General features: G+C 39.0%; 1 protein-coding gene across 2 annotated transcripts in view; it reads right to left on the bottom strand.

Annotated features, from left to right (window-relative positions):
* Nucleotides 1-16904, bottom strand: part of septin5a (septin 5a) — a 45735-nt gene that overhangs the window by 5088 nt on the left and 23743 nt on the right. Inside the window, exons 1-9 of one of the 2 annotated variants that reach the window (XM_030143304.1) lie at nucleotides 14689-15016; nucleotides 12846-12936; nucleotides 11494-11580; nucleotides 11178-11301; nucleotides 10952-11086; nucleotides 6313-6430; nucleotides 6126-6227; nucleotides 1730-1826; nucleotides 1-105 (exon numbers count right to left, since the gene is read on the bottom strand). The exon at nucleotides 1-105 is cut by the window's left edge and continues 31 nt beyond it. In XM_030143304.1, coding sequence (XP_029999164.1) covers nucleotides 1-105; nucleotides 1730-1826; nucleotides 6126-6227; nucleotides 6313-6430; nucleotides 10952-11086; nucleotides 11178-11301; nucleotides 11494-11580; nucleotides 12846-12936; nucleotides 14689-14763 — 934 coding nt within the window. In that variant the 5' untranslated portion in view covers nucleotides 14764-15016. Of the gene's footprint in view, nucleotides 106-1729; nucleotides 1827-6125; nucleotides 6228-6312; nucleotides 6431-10951; nucleotides 11087-11177; nucleotides 11302-11493; nucleotides 11581-12845; nucleotides 12937-14688; nucleotides 15017-16904 lie in introns of those variants that run through there. The other variant, XM_030143305.1, reaches the window with a different exon arrangement.

Consider the following 16904-nt stretch of genomic DNA (forward strand, 5'->3'; position numbering starts at 1 on the left):
AGTTTTCGTAGTGAACGTCACAGGTCACATCTTTGAGGTCGTGCATGTGCGACCGAATCAGCATGTTCCTCAGTTTGACAAAGTCACAGTGGGACTGGTTTTCCACTGAGGGGGGAAACCAAAGATGAAAAATAAGTGTGAGTTGTAAGTTCTGTCCCAGTTTGAAAGACTATGAACTAGGGATGCAACGATATGAAAATTTCATATCACGATTATTGCGACAAAAATGACCACAGTTATCATTATTGTTGCAATATTATTGAAATTGTGCTCAAAATGTTCAAAAAGTACTAATACACACACTGAAATAATTTAACCATATTGTACTAAAAAACAAAACAAAAAACAAATAGGCGCAATGTACCTTCTGTTTGCAGAAACATTTAAATATTAACCCTCAGTGGTCTGAGTCTATTTTGTCTGTTTTTCAGTCCTTTTGATTTTGCCTTTATATACTATAGAAACAAATGTTTACTATACCCATGTTTGGAATCTTTTTTTCAGCACTACTTCATCTATACCATCTGCCTATTATTTTTTTCACTTTAACCTACTATATCCAATCCAGTCCAACTTTATTTGTACAGCACTTTAACCCTTTCACGCATCAATTACGAGAGCCTTAAACAAAAGTGTTTTTATTCCTCTTTAGGCATTAAAAAAAAAACAATGCAATTTAAATTTTTTTTTATGAACCTATTTTTAATGGAGTTGCTGCTTGACACTATGCGTTTAATTTTTGAAGCAAAAAAACGTGTATTTACTGATATACTGTGTGAAATTGATGAAATGAAAACATTTTTAAAGCTGCTAATCTGATGTTTTCTCACATTTTAACATAGTCTAATACTAGTCGTTACTCACTTCATGGAGACAATGTGCAAAAACACAACTTTCGTTTAAAAAATTGCAGTCTAATAACAATAACAAGCAATTAATTTCCACTCAAACATGTTAGTGCAGATCAGGTTTATCAAGAACACCAAAGTTACAGTAATGGTATGAATTGCAGTGTATGGGATGATGCATGATGGCTTACAAGGAACAAAAACAACAAAATCCATGAATATACAAGAGAACAGCTGTAGAATAACTGTCCACTGGAGTGACCACTATGCATGAAAGGGTTAAAACAACTGCAGTGGACCAAAGTGCTGTACAGAAAAATAATTAAAACCAAAATAGAAGAATAAAAGTACAGAAATAGATTTAAAGACATTGAAACTGTACAAAAAAGAAAAAAGCGCTATACAGAAGAATAAATAAAACCCAAATAAAAGAATAAAATACAAGAATAGATTAAAAAGCCATACAACTGAAAACAACAAAAATAAATACATAAATAGATAAATCAGAACAATAAACCACTCCAAATATCAACACAAAAGGCCAGAAAAGACAAAAAATATAAATAAAATCCAGTTTGAAAAATGTATATAATTTATTGCATAAATAACACACAGATGCTTAAAGAACCTTTTCAAAGACTTTAAAAGTGAATATTGGTTCCAAATATTAGGTATATCAAATCAAAATTGTAATAAATCAAACTATACTCAAATATTTGACATAAAAGCAGATCTTTACATAGGGTTTTTTCCCCTAAAGGTGTGGTAATCAAACACAGTTATCATGATATTTAGAATGTAAACGGTAATACTAACCGTCTGCAATTGTACCGCCGTTTATCGTTATACCGGTAATGGTTACATCCCTACTATGAACATACCTTCGACAATCCCCCAGGGGTACAGTCTGCCTCGGACCCGCTGCCCTCTGGCCTCCACCACTGTGTTACTGCCGATGACGGCGAACGGGGTGCACTCCTGAACACACACCATGACAGGATGTTATTTTAACTCTTATCTGTCCATGGAGAGCTGACTGAGCACAGTTTAGTCTGACACAGTTGAACACATTCACCAAAACCACTGAGCAGCTCCACACGTTTGCAGAGGGAACACACTGTGTCCTTCAGATTCACAATTAGAAAAGGAACCGACCCTTTAAAACAGTCTGGAATTCAGCAAAAGCACGAAAACTACACAAGAGTACAATTCCAAACCTTATTAACCCATAAAGACCCAGTACTACTTTGATCTCAGTTCCTAAATGAATTGTTCTCTGTATTTAACTTTTCTTGATTGATTTATCACCATTAATTGCAATATTATCCTCCTTGTTTTGTGTTTTTTCAGTGTAAATCATGATTTTCCTATTTTTAAATCACTAATTATGTGGAAGTTCATAAAAGCTCAGATTAAAGTTGAGGTTTATATCAGAAACAGAGAAAACAGAAGAAAAAGTCACTTTTTAAGCTAAACATGTCATGAACTGAACATAAACCCAGTGTGTCCATCCACTGGCACTGATCCAACTGCATGGGTTTAACTGGGGAATCAATGTTGGAGAAGATGACGGTGTTTCCATGGTAACTACGGAGCCTCTGAACGTCCAAATATGGTCATATCTGATGACCATGAAAAGATGAAGAACTGTATTTAACACCAATTATTGACATGGATTGACAGGATTAATGGATCAACAGGAATTAAACAGTTTAGATCAGTAGATGGTTTAGGTTAAAGGCGGACGTTTGGGTCTGTAAGGGTTAAAGGTGGACGTTTGGGTCTGTAAGGGTTAAAGGTGGACGTTTGGGTCTGTAAGGGTTAAAGGTGGACGTTTGGGTCTGTAAGGGTTAAAGGTGGACGTTTGGGTCTGTAAGGGTTAAAGGTGGACGTTTGGGTCTTTAAGAGTTAAAGGTGGACGTTTGGGTCTGTAAGGGTTAAAGGTGGACGTTTGGGTCTGTAAGGGTTAAAGGCGGACGTTTGGGTCTGTAAGGGTTAAAGGTGGACGTTTGGGTCTGTAAGGGTTAAAGGTGGACGTTTGGGTCTGTAAGGGTTAAAGGCGGACGTTTGGGTCTGTAAGGGTTAAAGGTGGACGTTTGGGTCTGTAAGGGTTAAAGGTGGACGTTTGGGTCTGTAAGGGTTAAAGGTGGAGATTTTAAGGGTTAAAGGTGGACGTTTGGGTCTTTAAAGGTTTAAAGGTGGACGTTTGGGTCTGTAAGGGTTAAAGGTGGACATTTGGGTCTGTAAGGGTTAAAGGTGGACGTTTGGGTCTTTAAAGGTTTAAAGGTGGATGTTTGGGTCTGTAAGGATTAAAGGTGGACGTTTGGGTCTGTAAGGGTTAAAGGTGGACGTTTGGGTCTTTAAGGGTTAAAGGTGGACCTCTGGATCTGTAAGGGTTAAAGGTGGACGTTTGGGTCTGTAAGGGTTAAAGGTGGACGTTTGGGTCTGTAAGGGTTAAAGGTGGACGTTTGGGTCTTTAAAGGTTTAAAGGTGGACGTTTGGGTCTGTAAGGATTAAAGGTGGACGTTTGGGTCTGTAAGGGTTAAAGGTGGAGATTTTAAGGGTTAAAGGTGGACGTTTGGGTCTTTAAAGGTTTAAAGGTGGACATTTGGGTCTGTAAGGGTTAAAGGTGGACGTTTGGGTCTGTAAGGATTAAAGGTGGACGTTTGGGTCTTTAAAGGTTTAAAGGTGGACGTTTGGGTCTGTAAGGGTTAAAGGTGGACGTTTGGGTCTTTAAGGGTTAAAGGTGGACCTCTGGATCTGTAAGGGTTAAAGGTGGACGTTTGGGTCTGTAAGGGTTAAAGGTGGACGTTTGGGTCTTTAAGAGTTAAAGGTGGACGTTTGGGTCTGTAAGGGTTAAAGGTGGACGTTTGGGTCTGTAAGGGTTAAAGGTGGACGTTTGGGTCTGTAAGGGTTAAAGGTGGACGTTTGGGTCTGTAAGGGTTAAAGGTGGATGTTTGGGTCTTTAAGGGTTAAAGGTGGACGTTTGGGTCTGTAAGGGTTAAAGGTGGACGTTAGGGTCTGTAAGGGTTAAAGGTGGACGTTTGGGTCTTTAAGAGTTAAAGGTGGACGTTTGGGTCTGTAAGGGTTAAAGGTGGACGTTTGGGTCTGTAAGGGTTAAAGGTGGACGTTAGGGTCTGTAAGGGTTAAAGGTGGACGTTTGGGTCTGTAAGGGTTAAAGGTGGACGTTTGGGTCTGTAAGGGTTAAAGGTGGATGTTTGGGTCTTTAAGGGTTAAAGGTGGACGTTTGGGTCTGTAAGGGTTAAAGGTGGACGTTAGGGTCTGTAAGGGTTAAAGGTGGACGTTTGGGTCTTTAAGAGTTAAAGGTGGACGTTTGGGTCTGTAAGGGTTAAAGGTGGACGTTTGGGTCTGTAAGGGTTAAAGGTGGACGTTAGGGTCTGTAAGGGTTAAAGGTGGACGTTAGGGTCTGTAAGGGTTAAAGGTGGACGTTTGGGTCTTTAAGAGTTAAAGGTGGACATTTTTAGGGTTAAAGGTGGACGTTTGGGTCTGTAAGGGTTAAAGGTGGACGTTAGGGTCTGTAAGGGTTAAAGGTGGACGTTTGGGTCTTTAAGAGTTAAAGGTGTACGTTTGGGTCTTTAAGGGTTAAAGGTGGACGTTTTAAGGGTTAAAGGTGGACTGTGAGTGTTCCGCTGTCACAGCTGATGCTTTAGATTCCTCTTCCTGCTTGGTTCATGTAAATGTTCCATTTAACTGTTCATGTTTCTGCTGGTGCTCAGTTGAATGGCTGTGTAAGTTGTTGGTGGTTTCATCTAAAGCCGTGCATCATACTGGATCAGATCAGAGGTTTGCAGTGTTACTGTCCTATGAGAACCACGTACGTCTAAAAGTCAACTTTAGGAGCTTGTTGTGATGCCTGTTGACAGCTTTGAGATGATGCATTTCCAGTAAATCCACGGGGACTATTAAAGAGTTTATTTAACTTCAGATGGAGGGGGATCTGGTTCCTTCAGTTTACCCCAAACTGTCACATCCCTGTCTGTTCTGCTCTTTTCTTTCTCATCTCTCTTTCTTTCTTTCTTTCTTTCTTTCTTTCTTTCTTTCTTTCTTTCTTTCTTTCTCTCCCTCTCTCTCTCTCACTCTCTCTGCCACACCTTCCAGTCAGCCTAACTCCGCCCACCTGTGTCCTTCGCTGCAGCTCATTAGACTGGGCGTATATATTCACCCCTCTGCTCTTTGTCATTTGTCAGATCGTTTCTACGTTCATGTGTTACTCTCCAGCATTCATCTCCTGCCTGAACCTTTTGATCCTGACCCTGTTCGTTCTGACCCGACCTGCCTGCCGCCTGGATTCCTTCCTTGCCTGCCTGTCCGACTTCCGACTGACCTGTGGTTTTCCACTAAGGTAGGGATCCAAAACTGGACACTGAACAGGAACTAAAGCTGGTGCAACAAAGTACAACATTTACCTCTGAGATGTTGTAGAGTAGAACGATCAATGTGTAGAAAGTGGGAGTACTCAAGTAAAGGATCAGATTTGTGCTTGACTAAATGTACTTAGTTACAAGTACATTTCATGTAATTAGTTACACAGCATTACAGGTGGGTCAGAGGAGATTTTGGATGCCAAATAAAAGTGTAGAATTTCTTATTTTATTTTATTCTCATCTGTTATCTTAGACTTAATAGACTTATTTTACACCTTTGACTAACATATGTCTATAAAGGACCTGATGAGAGATGTTTTGGAATATTAATATATATAATATGAAATTGATTAACTGATAGATTTATCATAACAGCAGTATTCTGCCTCATTCTTCTGATAAGGATGATTTCCATGCATTATTCTTAGATTAAAGTATACAGTTAATGTATACAGCATGTGTTTTCAATAAAACATGCATAAATAATAATAGATTAGATTTCTATAGCGCTTTTCAAGGCTCCCAAAGCGCTTTACATTATTACAGTGAGAGTGACACTGGAGGAAAGGAGGGGGAAGTGTCTTCCCCATGGACACATGACTGGGACAGAGCGGGATTCGTACCGCCAACCCTTCGGTTAATGGACTCTGCCTTCTGAGCCATGGCCACGTATAAAAGGTCAATGTGATTTGTCAAATGTATATCTCCTCAAGATGGTTTCCTTATACATCCAACATAAAACTTGGTGATGTCATGTCCATCTAAGCGTAAAGTCATTCTTCCCTTGATTCAAGGTCGTGTCCAATAAGTCAGTTTGTCATTTTCAGAAGTGGTTGGCTTGGAAAAAGGACCTTCCTCACATCTGCTCCGGACACGTAAACGTCTGACTCACCTTCAGCTCTTTGTCCAGCTGTTTAAACTCTTCATCCTCATCTGAGTCACATTCAGGGAACTGATACACTTTGATCCCAAACTTGTCTATTTCCTCTCGTATCTGAACACACAAACAAAAGAAATGTGAGAATACAACATTCTTCCCTGTGAACATCTTCAAGTGGAGCTGGAGTTCAGACACTCACTCGGTCTTTGAGCTTCTTGATTTCGTTGGGCGTGAGGCAGTCAGCTTTGGCGATGAGTGGTATGATATTCACCTTCTCATGCAGAGCCTTCATGAACTCAACATCCACTGGACGCAGCCTACAACGCATGGGAGTTAGGAACAAAAAGAAAAAAGAAGGATTGAAAAGAACTGTCTCCTTTGTTTGGGATATGTTTCAGTGGATTCTCTCACCTGGGGGTCATGTGTTTGTTCTATGCCAGGGGCGTCAAACTCATTTTAGTTCAGTTCCACTTTCAGCCCAATTTGATCTGCAGTGGGCCGGACCAGTGAAATAATAACAGTAAAAAAAGTAAAATTCTATTCTGATCAGGTTTACATCTACAAAGTTTCCTTAAATATCTGAATAACATGAACAACTTGAATTGTCTTAAGAAAAACAAGTGCAATTTTAACAATATTCTGCCTCGGTTTATCAGTTTATCATGTACACAATAGTGTTACAATCGCACCAAACATTTAGTAACAGGCAGAATATTGGTAAAATTGCATTTACTTTTCTTAAGACATTTCTGTTTGTTCAGGTTATTCACATTTTTTGTAAATTTATAGTTTAGTAATGTCAATATTTTCATTTAATTTAACTTTTTTACACCAAAAAACAAAGAGAAAATTTGGGGTTGTCATTATTTACAGGTTATTATGATCATATTTTACTGGTTCTGACCCACTTAAAATTGAACTGGACTGTATGTGTCTGTATGTGGAACCTAAAATAAAATGATTTTGACACCACTGATTAATATCTTCAGTGTAATTTTTGCATTTCACAAATTCATCCTGCGGGCCAGATTGGACCCTTTGGCGGGCCGGATTTGGTCCCCGGGACGCATGTTTGACACCTGTGATCTATGCATGACAGAAGCACTAGAAGGGTATGGATATGGATATGTGTTCAGCAGAGAAAAAGCACCTTCCCACAAAGGAAATTCACTACATTTTAGGCTGAAGGGTTCAGCTATTTTAAGCTTGAGGTTAGACATGTTGTACTTGCAGCAAAGGTTAAAAAAATAGATGTAGGAGAAAGCAATGTGTGCAGCTGTGTAATCTGTTTGGACAGATTACAACATGTGGGGACTGGACTCTACTGTGGACAAAAGGCAGGTCAGTGTGTTGGAAGGTTAGGGTAAAGGTCATGGACTCCGTAGAAGAGGGAACACAGCAGCCATGGCATCACCTGCTGGGTTGTGGACTGCCAACCTGAAGCCTTTTTTGGCATAAGACAGGCGTGTCAAACTCATTTTAGTTCAGGGGCCACATTCAGCCCAATATGACCTGAAGTGGGCCGGACCAGTAACATAGTAACAGTGGGAAAAAAGCAAAATTACGTTATAATAATCTTTACGTCTACAAAGTTTCATTATAAATGTGAATAGCATGAACAACCTGAAGTGTCTTAAGAAATGTTAAGTGCAATTTTAACAATATTATCATTATTTAACTGTTTATTATTTACACATTTAAATTACAACTTACAGATCACAGTGGATCTACAAACACACAAAACATTTAGTAACAGGCAGAATATTGGTAAAATTGCACTGACTTCTCTTAAGACATTTCAGGTTGTTCATATTTGTTCAGATTATTCACATTTTCTGTGAAAGGATAGTTCCTAAACGTAAACATTTTCATGTAATTTCACTTTTTTACACTAAAACAAAGATTAAAATTTGGAATTGTCATTATTTGTAGGTAATTATAATATTTTACTGGTCTGATCTACTTTAGATTAAAATGGGCTGAGAGTGGAACCAGAACTAAAATGACTTTGACATTCTTAATTGTTAATATCTTCAGTATAATTTTTGCATTTCACACATTCATCCCACGGGCCGGATCGGACCCTTTGCTGGGCCGGTTTTGGCCCACGGGCCGTATGTTTGACACCTGTGGCATAAGAGGTAAGAATATTCGCTGATTACAAATGTGTTAATATGCCACCAAGTACAAGAGCATGCTCGATGCATATAAACACTAATGAGCATTTAATTAACTGACAGACCAAATACAACAACACCAACTTCATTCCAATGCTTGTTAATATAAAAGTAATGTTCAAGTTAACTTATTACTGTCCCCATAGGCCAAACCAGTCTGTGCATGAACTCAGCCTGGTGCATACTGGGAGCAGTGGGCTGCCACTGAGACCCCCAGGGACCAACTCCAGAACACCGGAGGACCCAGAGGAAACATGGCACCAGGAGAAATGACACGTAGAAAGGCCCTGGTCTACCCAGGACTGGACGTGGAACGTTCTCAGGTGATCCTCACTGGGTGGATATTCAGTTAACTGAGCGTGAACTGCAGGTGGTATGTGCATAACGTGATGCTCTCATGGTTTAATTGTACCTTCATGACTACAACTACAGTAGAGCTGTCAGGATGAAAAATGTTTTATTCAATAAACAGAAGCTCATAAATTCCAAATGTGAGGACTGCAGGTCATTCAAAGGGCTGTTGATCAGCGCCTACATGGAACACAGTAAACCTAAAAATAAAACAGGTCATCAGTACACTGTAAAAACAAACCTTTAGAATTTACTCAATAAAAGTGAGGTAACAATGTGCTCTCATTTTGGTTGAGTAGATTTTACTCCATATTTTGAGTAAAATGCAATTAAATTCAACAGCTATAACACACTAAAAGAAATAAGGTTAAATCCACCTTTCATATCCCAGTAGATTACACAACAAATTACTCACAAAAAGTGAGTAATATTAACTCTAAATTGTTAATAGGAATATGTTCATCTACTTAATTTAGGGCAGGGAGGATCAATCTAAATATTGATAGTATTGATACTAAGGTGTGTGTGTATTGGTATCAGATCGATACCAAAATTCCCAGTATCTCCCACCCTTAATTTAATTGTTAGTATTAACAATTAATCAGTATAACTATTTAACCATTACTTATTCAATGAAGGGTAGTTTTACTTGAAAAGCTGCCGTTCACAGGAGGTATTCATCATTTAACCCCAACCCTAAGAAACATGTGAAGAATGAGAGATGAGGACTTCAGTCTACCCACCCCTGTATGGAACACCATTACAGAGAAGAATGAAACAAAGGAGTAACTTAGCTCATGGTGCAAGAATATGCAACTCAACAGAAATATTCAGTCAACAAAAAAACAACTAATCAAAAAGTAAAACACACCATAACTGCGCTACATATTTAAAAAAAAACACTTCTTATCAACTCAGAACACTGTTAAACACATAAAAACTGTCCAAACTAGTTTGTCCCAATGCATGCTGGGAAACTCCCCCCAGCTGCTCCTCCAACACATCACAATATTATGGGGTAGATCTTATTATATTATTTTAAGTAGCAATTGTTACTGTTAACAAATAGGTAGATTTGAACCAGTCCTAACAGATTTCACTGGCTAAATATTACTGCTGATTAAAATCTAACTGATTTCCATAGTTTGTATTTACCAACCCCCAAAACCCTTTTTACAGTGTACACATGTGAGTCCTGGAAATCTACCCCAAAAAATGTGGGGGTTTTTTTGTTTTGTTTTTTTTAATTTGTATTTTATTTCACTTTAAAAAAGAAAATCCTTTACATTTGGAAAATTACCTTTTTCAATACAGATGTTTCCATATCAAGGATATACCTCCACATACACATGTAACCTGACCTAAGCATTCTAACAAGCATGTAAAATAAAATAAAGAAATAAAAAATAAAATGAAATAAATAAAAATAAAACAAAAACAAAAAACACAAACTTTGTAGCATCTAACCAGGATGTAAAAACAAAATCAATTTCCTTCAATTGGTCTCTCACCAGGTGCATGTAAAATGTTGGTAGGTACTAATGCCTGCTGAAAAGTAGCCTACAGAACCAACAGTAAAATCACTTCCCCTATACAAAATCTGATCCATGTTGTCTTTCATATTGTATCCATCCTTCCCATATGTCTCTTAACTCATCGACTTCCAACCTAACATATGCAGTAACTTTCTCCATTATATAAATACTGAGCAGAACATCCTCCCATTCCTGTATGTTGGGCACCAGACTGGTTCCCCATCTCCTGGTGATTGCCTTTTTACTGGCCAGCAGCATTATTCTGGTCAATTTGTAGTCATCCCTTCTTAACAGATTCACAGAATCAATGTTTCCCAAGTACAAAATTTCAGATATTAAGGGGGTTTCAATACCTGTTACTTCATCTATAACCTTTTTTATTTCCCTCCAATATTCCTTTATTAGGGGGCACCCCCAAAAGACATGAAAGTGATCCTCTTTTGGAGCACCACAAGATCTCCAACATTCGGTATCTGCATACTTTCTCTGTGCAGGAGTCAAGAAAAACCTTATTATGTTCTTCCATCCATACTCCCTCCAAAAGAAAGAGTTAAATGTGTTGTTTTTGATTGGGAACCAGCTGGGGCCAGGCTTTTTCAATGTCACCAGCTAGTGATCATCACTGGTATTCCACTTTAAGGTCCTCATTTCATTTTAGTTTGAAGTTGTAGTTTTTGCCCGTTGATGAAAATCGGACATAATGAGGTTTGGATGAGGAAGTTATTTGAAGGCAGTGTAACGACTAAGCACAAGAAAACAGAAGAAGAAAACATACCCATGACCAAATGGAGGGATGAAATAAAGGCAGCAGTGCACGCGGTTGTCCTGGATGTTCTTTCTGTTCAGGCCGCTCTCGTCTCTGAAGTACTGCTCAAACTGCTGGTCTATGTAGTCTGTGATGGGTTTCCAGCTACAAACACACACAGAACACATGTTTGGACTGGCGGTGTGAATTCAAGTGAGTAGGCTGGACCAGTCACATGTCAGTCATCCATCCTCACCATTGGTTGTTGTTGACAGCGTCTCCGAACCCCGGTGTGTCCACAATGGTCAGTTTGAGTTTGACTCCTTTCTCTTCAATGTCTACAGTGTGTTTGATGATCTCCACCGTTTGATTGATACGCTCTGAAATCACATGCAAAAGATGAAGGAAGTGGGTGAAAAGGAAAATGGGTTGAATGTTTGGGACGCACTGGATTCAAGAGAACTGCAGAACTGTGATGGACTTTAGTTGGTGTCTTCCAACTATCGGATGTCCCAGCGCAGTGCCAATACTGTGAGTAACACTGACAGATAATGACTAGAATGGAGACTCACCTTCAGCATTGAGTAACTTCCTGTCTTTGTAGAGGTCTGTGAGGAACAGGCTGTTTACCAGTGTGGATTTGCCCATACCAGACTCTCCTGCAACACGTACACACACAGGAGATTAATTTATTAACCCTTTAATGCATGAATTATGAGAACCTTAATCAGGATTTTTTCCCTGACCATTTTTATTCCTTCTTCAGCATGAAAAAAAACAATGTGATTGAAAATTTTCTTATGAACCTATTTTTCATGGAGTTGCAAAAATGGCCATTCAGCTGGACATCATGCATTTAATTTTTGAAGCAAAGAAACATGTATTTATTGATATATTGTGTAAAACTTATTTAAAAAAAACACACATTTTTAATCCAGCTAATCTGATGTTTTCTAACATTTTATCATACTCTAATACTAGTTATTACTCACTCAAAAAAACAAAACAAAACAAAAAAACCCCCCTGTTAATTACAGTCTAATAACAATAACAAGCAGTTGATTTACACTCTAACATGTTATTGCAGATCAGGTTTATCTAGAACAGCAAAGTTACAGTATTGGTATGAATTGCAGTGTTTGGGATGATGCATGAGCATCCACTGTGTTCGCTGATATGGAATTAAAACCACAAAACCCATGAATATACAAGAGAACAGCTGTAGAATAGCTGTCCACTGTAGTGACCACTATGCATGAAAGGGTTAAACTCCACTGACATCCTTGATAAATAAATAAAAAAAAAAACAGTTATAACCTTCATACTGTTTGGATGTAATGCAGATGAAAACCTATTTCTCCCACACTAATGGGAAAAAAAAATCTAAATAAAATGAGATAGTAATAGTATCTTAAAAATTGTGACAATCTTAGCATCTCAGAACAATGAGTTATTATTTTAAAATAATGGATGAGCATCTCAAAACAGTGGCATAGAATCTTAAAATAATGACTTGGCTTCTCAAGACCAAGACTTAGCATCTCAAAAGGATTTTTAAAACTGAAATACTAGAAGACCACTTCGAAACACTGACAAAGCACAATAAAAGAATAACTTCATATCTCAAAGTGATGACTTAAAATAACAGCCACACAATGACTTTGCATTTCAAAACTATGACATAACATCTTGAAATAGTCTCAAATGTTGTAAAATCTTCTCATAATAATGACTTTGTATCTTAGTCTAAGCTATTTCATCAGATACTAAGCCATTATTTTTACTTACACCTTTTTTTCCATCGCAGTAGCAGACATTGGCGTCTACATAATGCAGGACGGTTGTATTCAAACACATTCATTTCAAATCTTTCACTGTAATAATTATGTGATTCATGTTTTGTCATCTCCGCCTCTGGACTGACCTGCCACCATCAGCGTAAAATCAAAGCCTTTCTTCACAGACTTTCTGTGGACCTGGTTGGGTAGAGTTGCAAAACCCACATACTGTTTCTCCTGGGACAGAAAAATACAAACACAAAGAGGAAGACACAGTTTAAGTATCAGGTATGACTTTGTAGTAGAGACGGTTAACAATTCACAAAAGAACTCAACACTGAAGACAGCCAAACAACCAACCAAACGACTGTGAGAGCGTGGAGGGTTTCTCATGTCAATGCAGAATGGATCTGGCAGCTTCTGATGTCATAAAATGACCACAACGACAGACTTGGTCTCTAAAACAGACTCATCTACAACTGCGTGGAAAAACACGTGCACACAGCAGCACCCGAGGCATTCCACCAGAGCACAAAGCAGCTCCAACTGTCACACAGAGGCTCTCAGTCCAGTCCAGTCCAGTCCAGTGGGGTTCTCTGTCTGCATCTGGCAGCGCGTCATCTTCACCCTACTTGCTGACATGTGTGATATAAATACACACTGGAGGGCAACGGAGCAGAGAGTATGCACACACACAGACAGACGCTACATTCAACAAACCTGAAAAGCTCTTTTCACTCTGCAAACACCAGCACATGCACAGTTCGCGTCCTCATACGCTGTCATAACTTGTCACTGGCATTTCCGACAGCCCCCTCGGGTGAGGATTGCATTTATAAAAACACACACACATGCAGACGCAGAAACCACAGGCAGTTCAATCAGTGCATGGGAGACACACACGTCTGCCAGAGTCAGCGCCAATGCACAAGGCTGCAGATAAATCAATACGCAATAATATAAAAACTTGATGAAAGCATAAATCATCTGAGCAGTAAATCTGTCATGATGTAGAACAAAAGGAGTAAACCGATACTGAAACACCTCCAAAGAAAAACACACATAGAAACAATACTGGCACAGTGTCTGCACTGGAAAAAAGGAATTTCAAATGAGTAAAAAGGCCAAAAGCGTTTGTGGAAAATGAGCAGATTTTCCAGAAACACATTTTCTTTACTCCAGTATGGATGAAAAAGAAAAGGCGAAAGTACTGATTGAACTTCTGGTTCTAGTAAAAGTGACAAAGCACAGGTTCTGAACTGTGCTCAGAGTACTGACGTAGGCCTTGGAAGGATTTCAAAGTGTAAATCCTTTTTCAGTGTCAAGAACAGACCTTGAAACCTTAGGAAGTGCAGTTCAGTGTCCCTTTAATGTTTAGTTTGTCTGTTGCATTGTTTTTGTCTGGTCCTTTTCTACTGTCCTGTCCACATAGGATGAAATTAGTGTGGATTCTGGGAAGGTGAGCAATGACGTAAATTAAAAATAAAAACCATTAATCCTCTGCATTAAAACCAAAGCCTAATGCACAGAAGGTATAGATATTTGTGTCAAAATGAGGAGTACAAGTAAAAGGTTGTACTAAAAAGTATCTGAGAACTCTGCTGAACAACAGTAACAAAGTATTTTTATTTTGTAGTTAGATGGAACCAGCCACAGAAGAAAATCCCACCGAAACAAGATCCTTTTGAAGAAGGACAACCCCAAAGTCTGAGTTTAGCAGTATCGAGTCTAGGGATTTTATTACTTGTAACTAGCACACCTTGCTCATCTTTTTGCATTTGTTTGTAGTTTTAAAGTCCATTAAGGTATTTTAGTGCCTTAAACATACAATTTGGTGAAATTCAGAACATTCGGCGTTGTTCTAGTTGGATGTTCTTGCAGTGCACAGGCATAAGAGCTTCTTTTTTTGTATTTAAGAGCAAATGCTGACCTTTCTATGTATATTTTTGTTCTGTCTCATTTTGAAAACAGAATAAGTCCAGTCTTTACCTTCTGCCTGGCTGTTCTCACTCGTGGGCAGAGCAGCCGTTCCACCAGTTTCTCTTGCATTAGGATGGCATCCATCCCAAACCACGCTGACACCAACGGACGTAAATAGCCACTGGTCTCCAAAAGTCCAGAAACAGCCCCAGCAGGATACGGGGGAAAACGTCTAAAAGGCTCAACAAGAGCTCAACTCCGTCAGTTCAGGCTCAAACACACCTCTTTCCTGTTTGTGCTCCTTCTATTCGTGCCTTTTGTTCCTCCTCCTTTCCTTCACTTGCCTCTTGTCTTTTCTTTATCCTTCCTCTCTCTCTGTCTTTTTGTATTTTTTTTTTTTTGCTTTCCTCTGCCCTCCAGCACTCCGACTCTCCTTGTTCAGACAGGTATGGAGGAATTCTCATGGAGATGAGGAAAGAAATGAAAAGACGTGGTAAGTAAGTAAGAGGTGGCAATTTGAGGGAGGAAACCAGGGAGGGATGGAAGGGGCTGAAAGAAGAGAAAGGTCTAAAAGAAACTCATTCATTCAGCCTGTACGCCCTCCCCCAGCTGTGCCAGCTGAAAATAAAACAGTGAGCAGAGAAATGAGCATCAGCTTGGGAGGAAACATTAGTAAGTCAGTACTTACACGGCCTCTGTACTTATGTACAGAACTGAAGTATTTGTATTTAACTTGTACTTTAAAAGGTTCATTATGTACCTGCTATGGCCGAGCATATACAGATTTACAGTAATATTTGGTGTGTTTCTTTTTCATCCATGTCGTCTTCTTCCAAACAAATTTCAACAAAAATCCCATATTAAAACATTCAAATATCTCTTTCTATTTCCCACTCATTTCTGTTCATGGGAGGATATTACTTAAATGATCAAAGCCACACCTTCTTTGGAGCGACACTGTCATACATGGGTCCAAAAATGACTGAAACTTGTCACAAATCTTCCCCGTCTGTTGGGCTCAGTCAAGGCTTTGGTACTTAGTACGGTGTTTATGAAACAGGGGTTTAGGTTGAATGCATTTTTAGAGTCTTTATGCTTTTATAATGGTTCTGTTTCACAGAATGTTCAGACTTAGAGTGGATGGTGCCATTGTTCTTGATTGGAATTATTCAAAGGTTTCTATTAAAACTACAGTCACTCTGAGAAAACTGACAACCAATACACCCTATTTGCCCCAAATGGAGCCAAATTCTTCCGTAACACGTGACTCCCAAAGCCCTATGACTTACAGGATTTGATCTATAAGGCCCAAAGTCCCATGAGTTTGACTCCAAATATACAAATTAATACTCACATTTACATTTGTCTTTATCCAAACGTTTCCACTAAACCTACAAAAATGTACAGGGTGGGGAAGCAAAATGTACAATATTTTGAGGCAGGGATTGAAAGACAGTGTATGACCAATTAGTTTATTGAAAGTCATGAGAATTTATTTGCCACAAGAAAATGTACATAATAGAAAATATTTTTATTCTATGTGTCCTCCTTCTTTCCCAATAACTGCCTTCACACGCTTCCTGAAACTTGCGCAAGTGTTCCTCAAATATTGGGGTGACAACTTCTCCCATTCTTCTTTAATAGTATCTTCCAGACTTTCTGGTAATAGTTTTGCTCATAGTCATTCTCTTCTTTCCATTATAAACAGTCTTTATGGACACTCCAACTATTTTTGAAATCTCCTTTGGTGTGACGAGTGCATTCAGCAAATCACACACTCTTTGACGTTTGCTTTCCTGATTACTCATATGGGCAAAAGTTTGTGAAAAGGTATGGATAATAGTGTTAGGTATGATTATGACATCAATATATGTTTGGTTTCAAAACAATTGACGTAGTGCCTGCTGAGAAAAAACAACTAAATGTTCATTGTAAATTTTGCTTCCCCACCCTGTATATCGGTGGATTCAGGCAAATCTCCTCCCTCCCAGTGAAAAGACCGTAGTGATCCGAAGTACCCTGTGCGACAGTTTGAGTCCCACCCTGGGCCAAAGGTCAGTCCAGTGCAGGCTGATGCTGGTGTGGACAGCGCAGCAGGAGGCCCACATGTCTGCGGAAACTTCAGTTAGACTGTTAGGTCTGCTGTTCATGAAAAAGAAACCAACAGACCTCAGATTCACTTCAATACATAAGAATCGTGTTAAGGCGTCTGTAGCACACCAGAAACACTAAAGTGACCCCCAATATCCACATGAAATGCACAATCATTTTACACTGATTCTGCC

Source organism: Sphaeramia orbicularis, chromosome 9 (genome assembly GCF_902148855.1).
Source record: "Sphaeramia orbicularis chromosome 9, fSphaOr1.1, whole genome shotgun sequence".
Lineage (NCBI taxonomy): Eukaryota > Metazoa > Chordata > Actinopteri > Kurtiformes > Apogonidae > Sphaeramia > Sphaeramia orbicularis.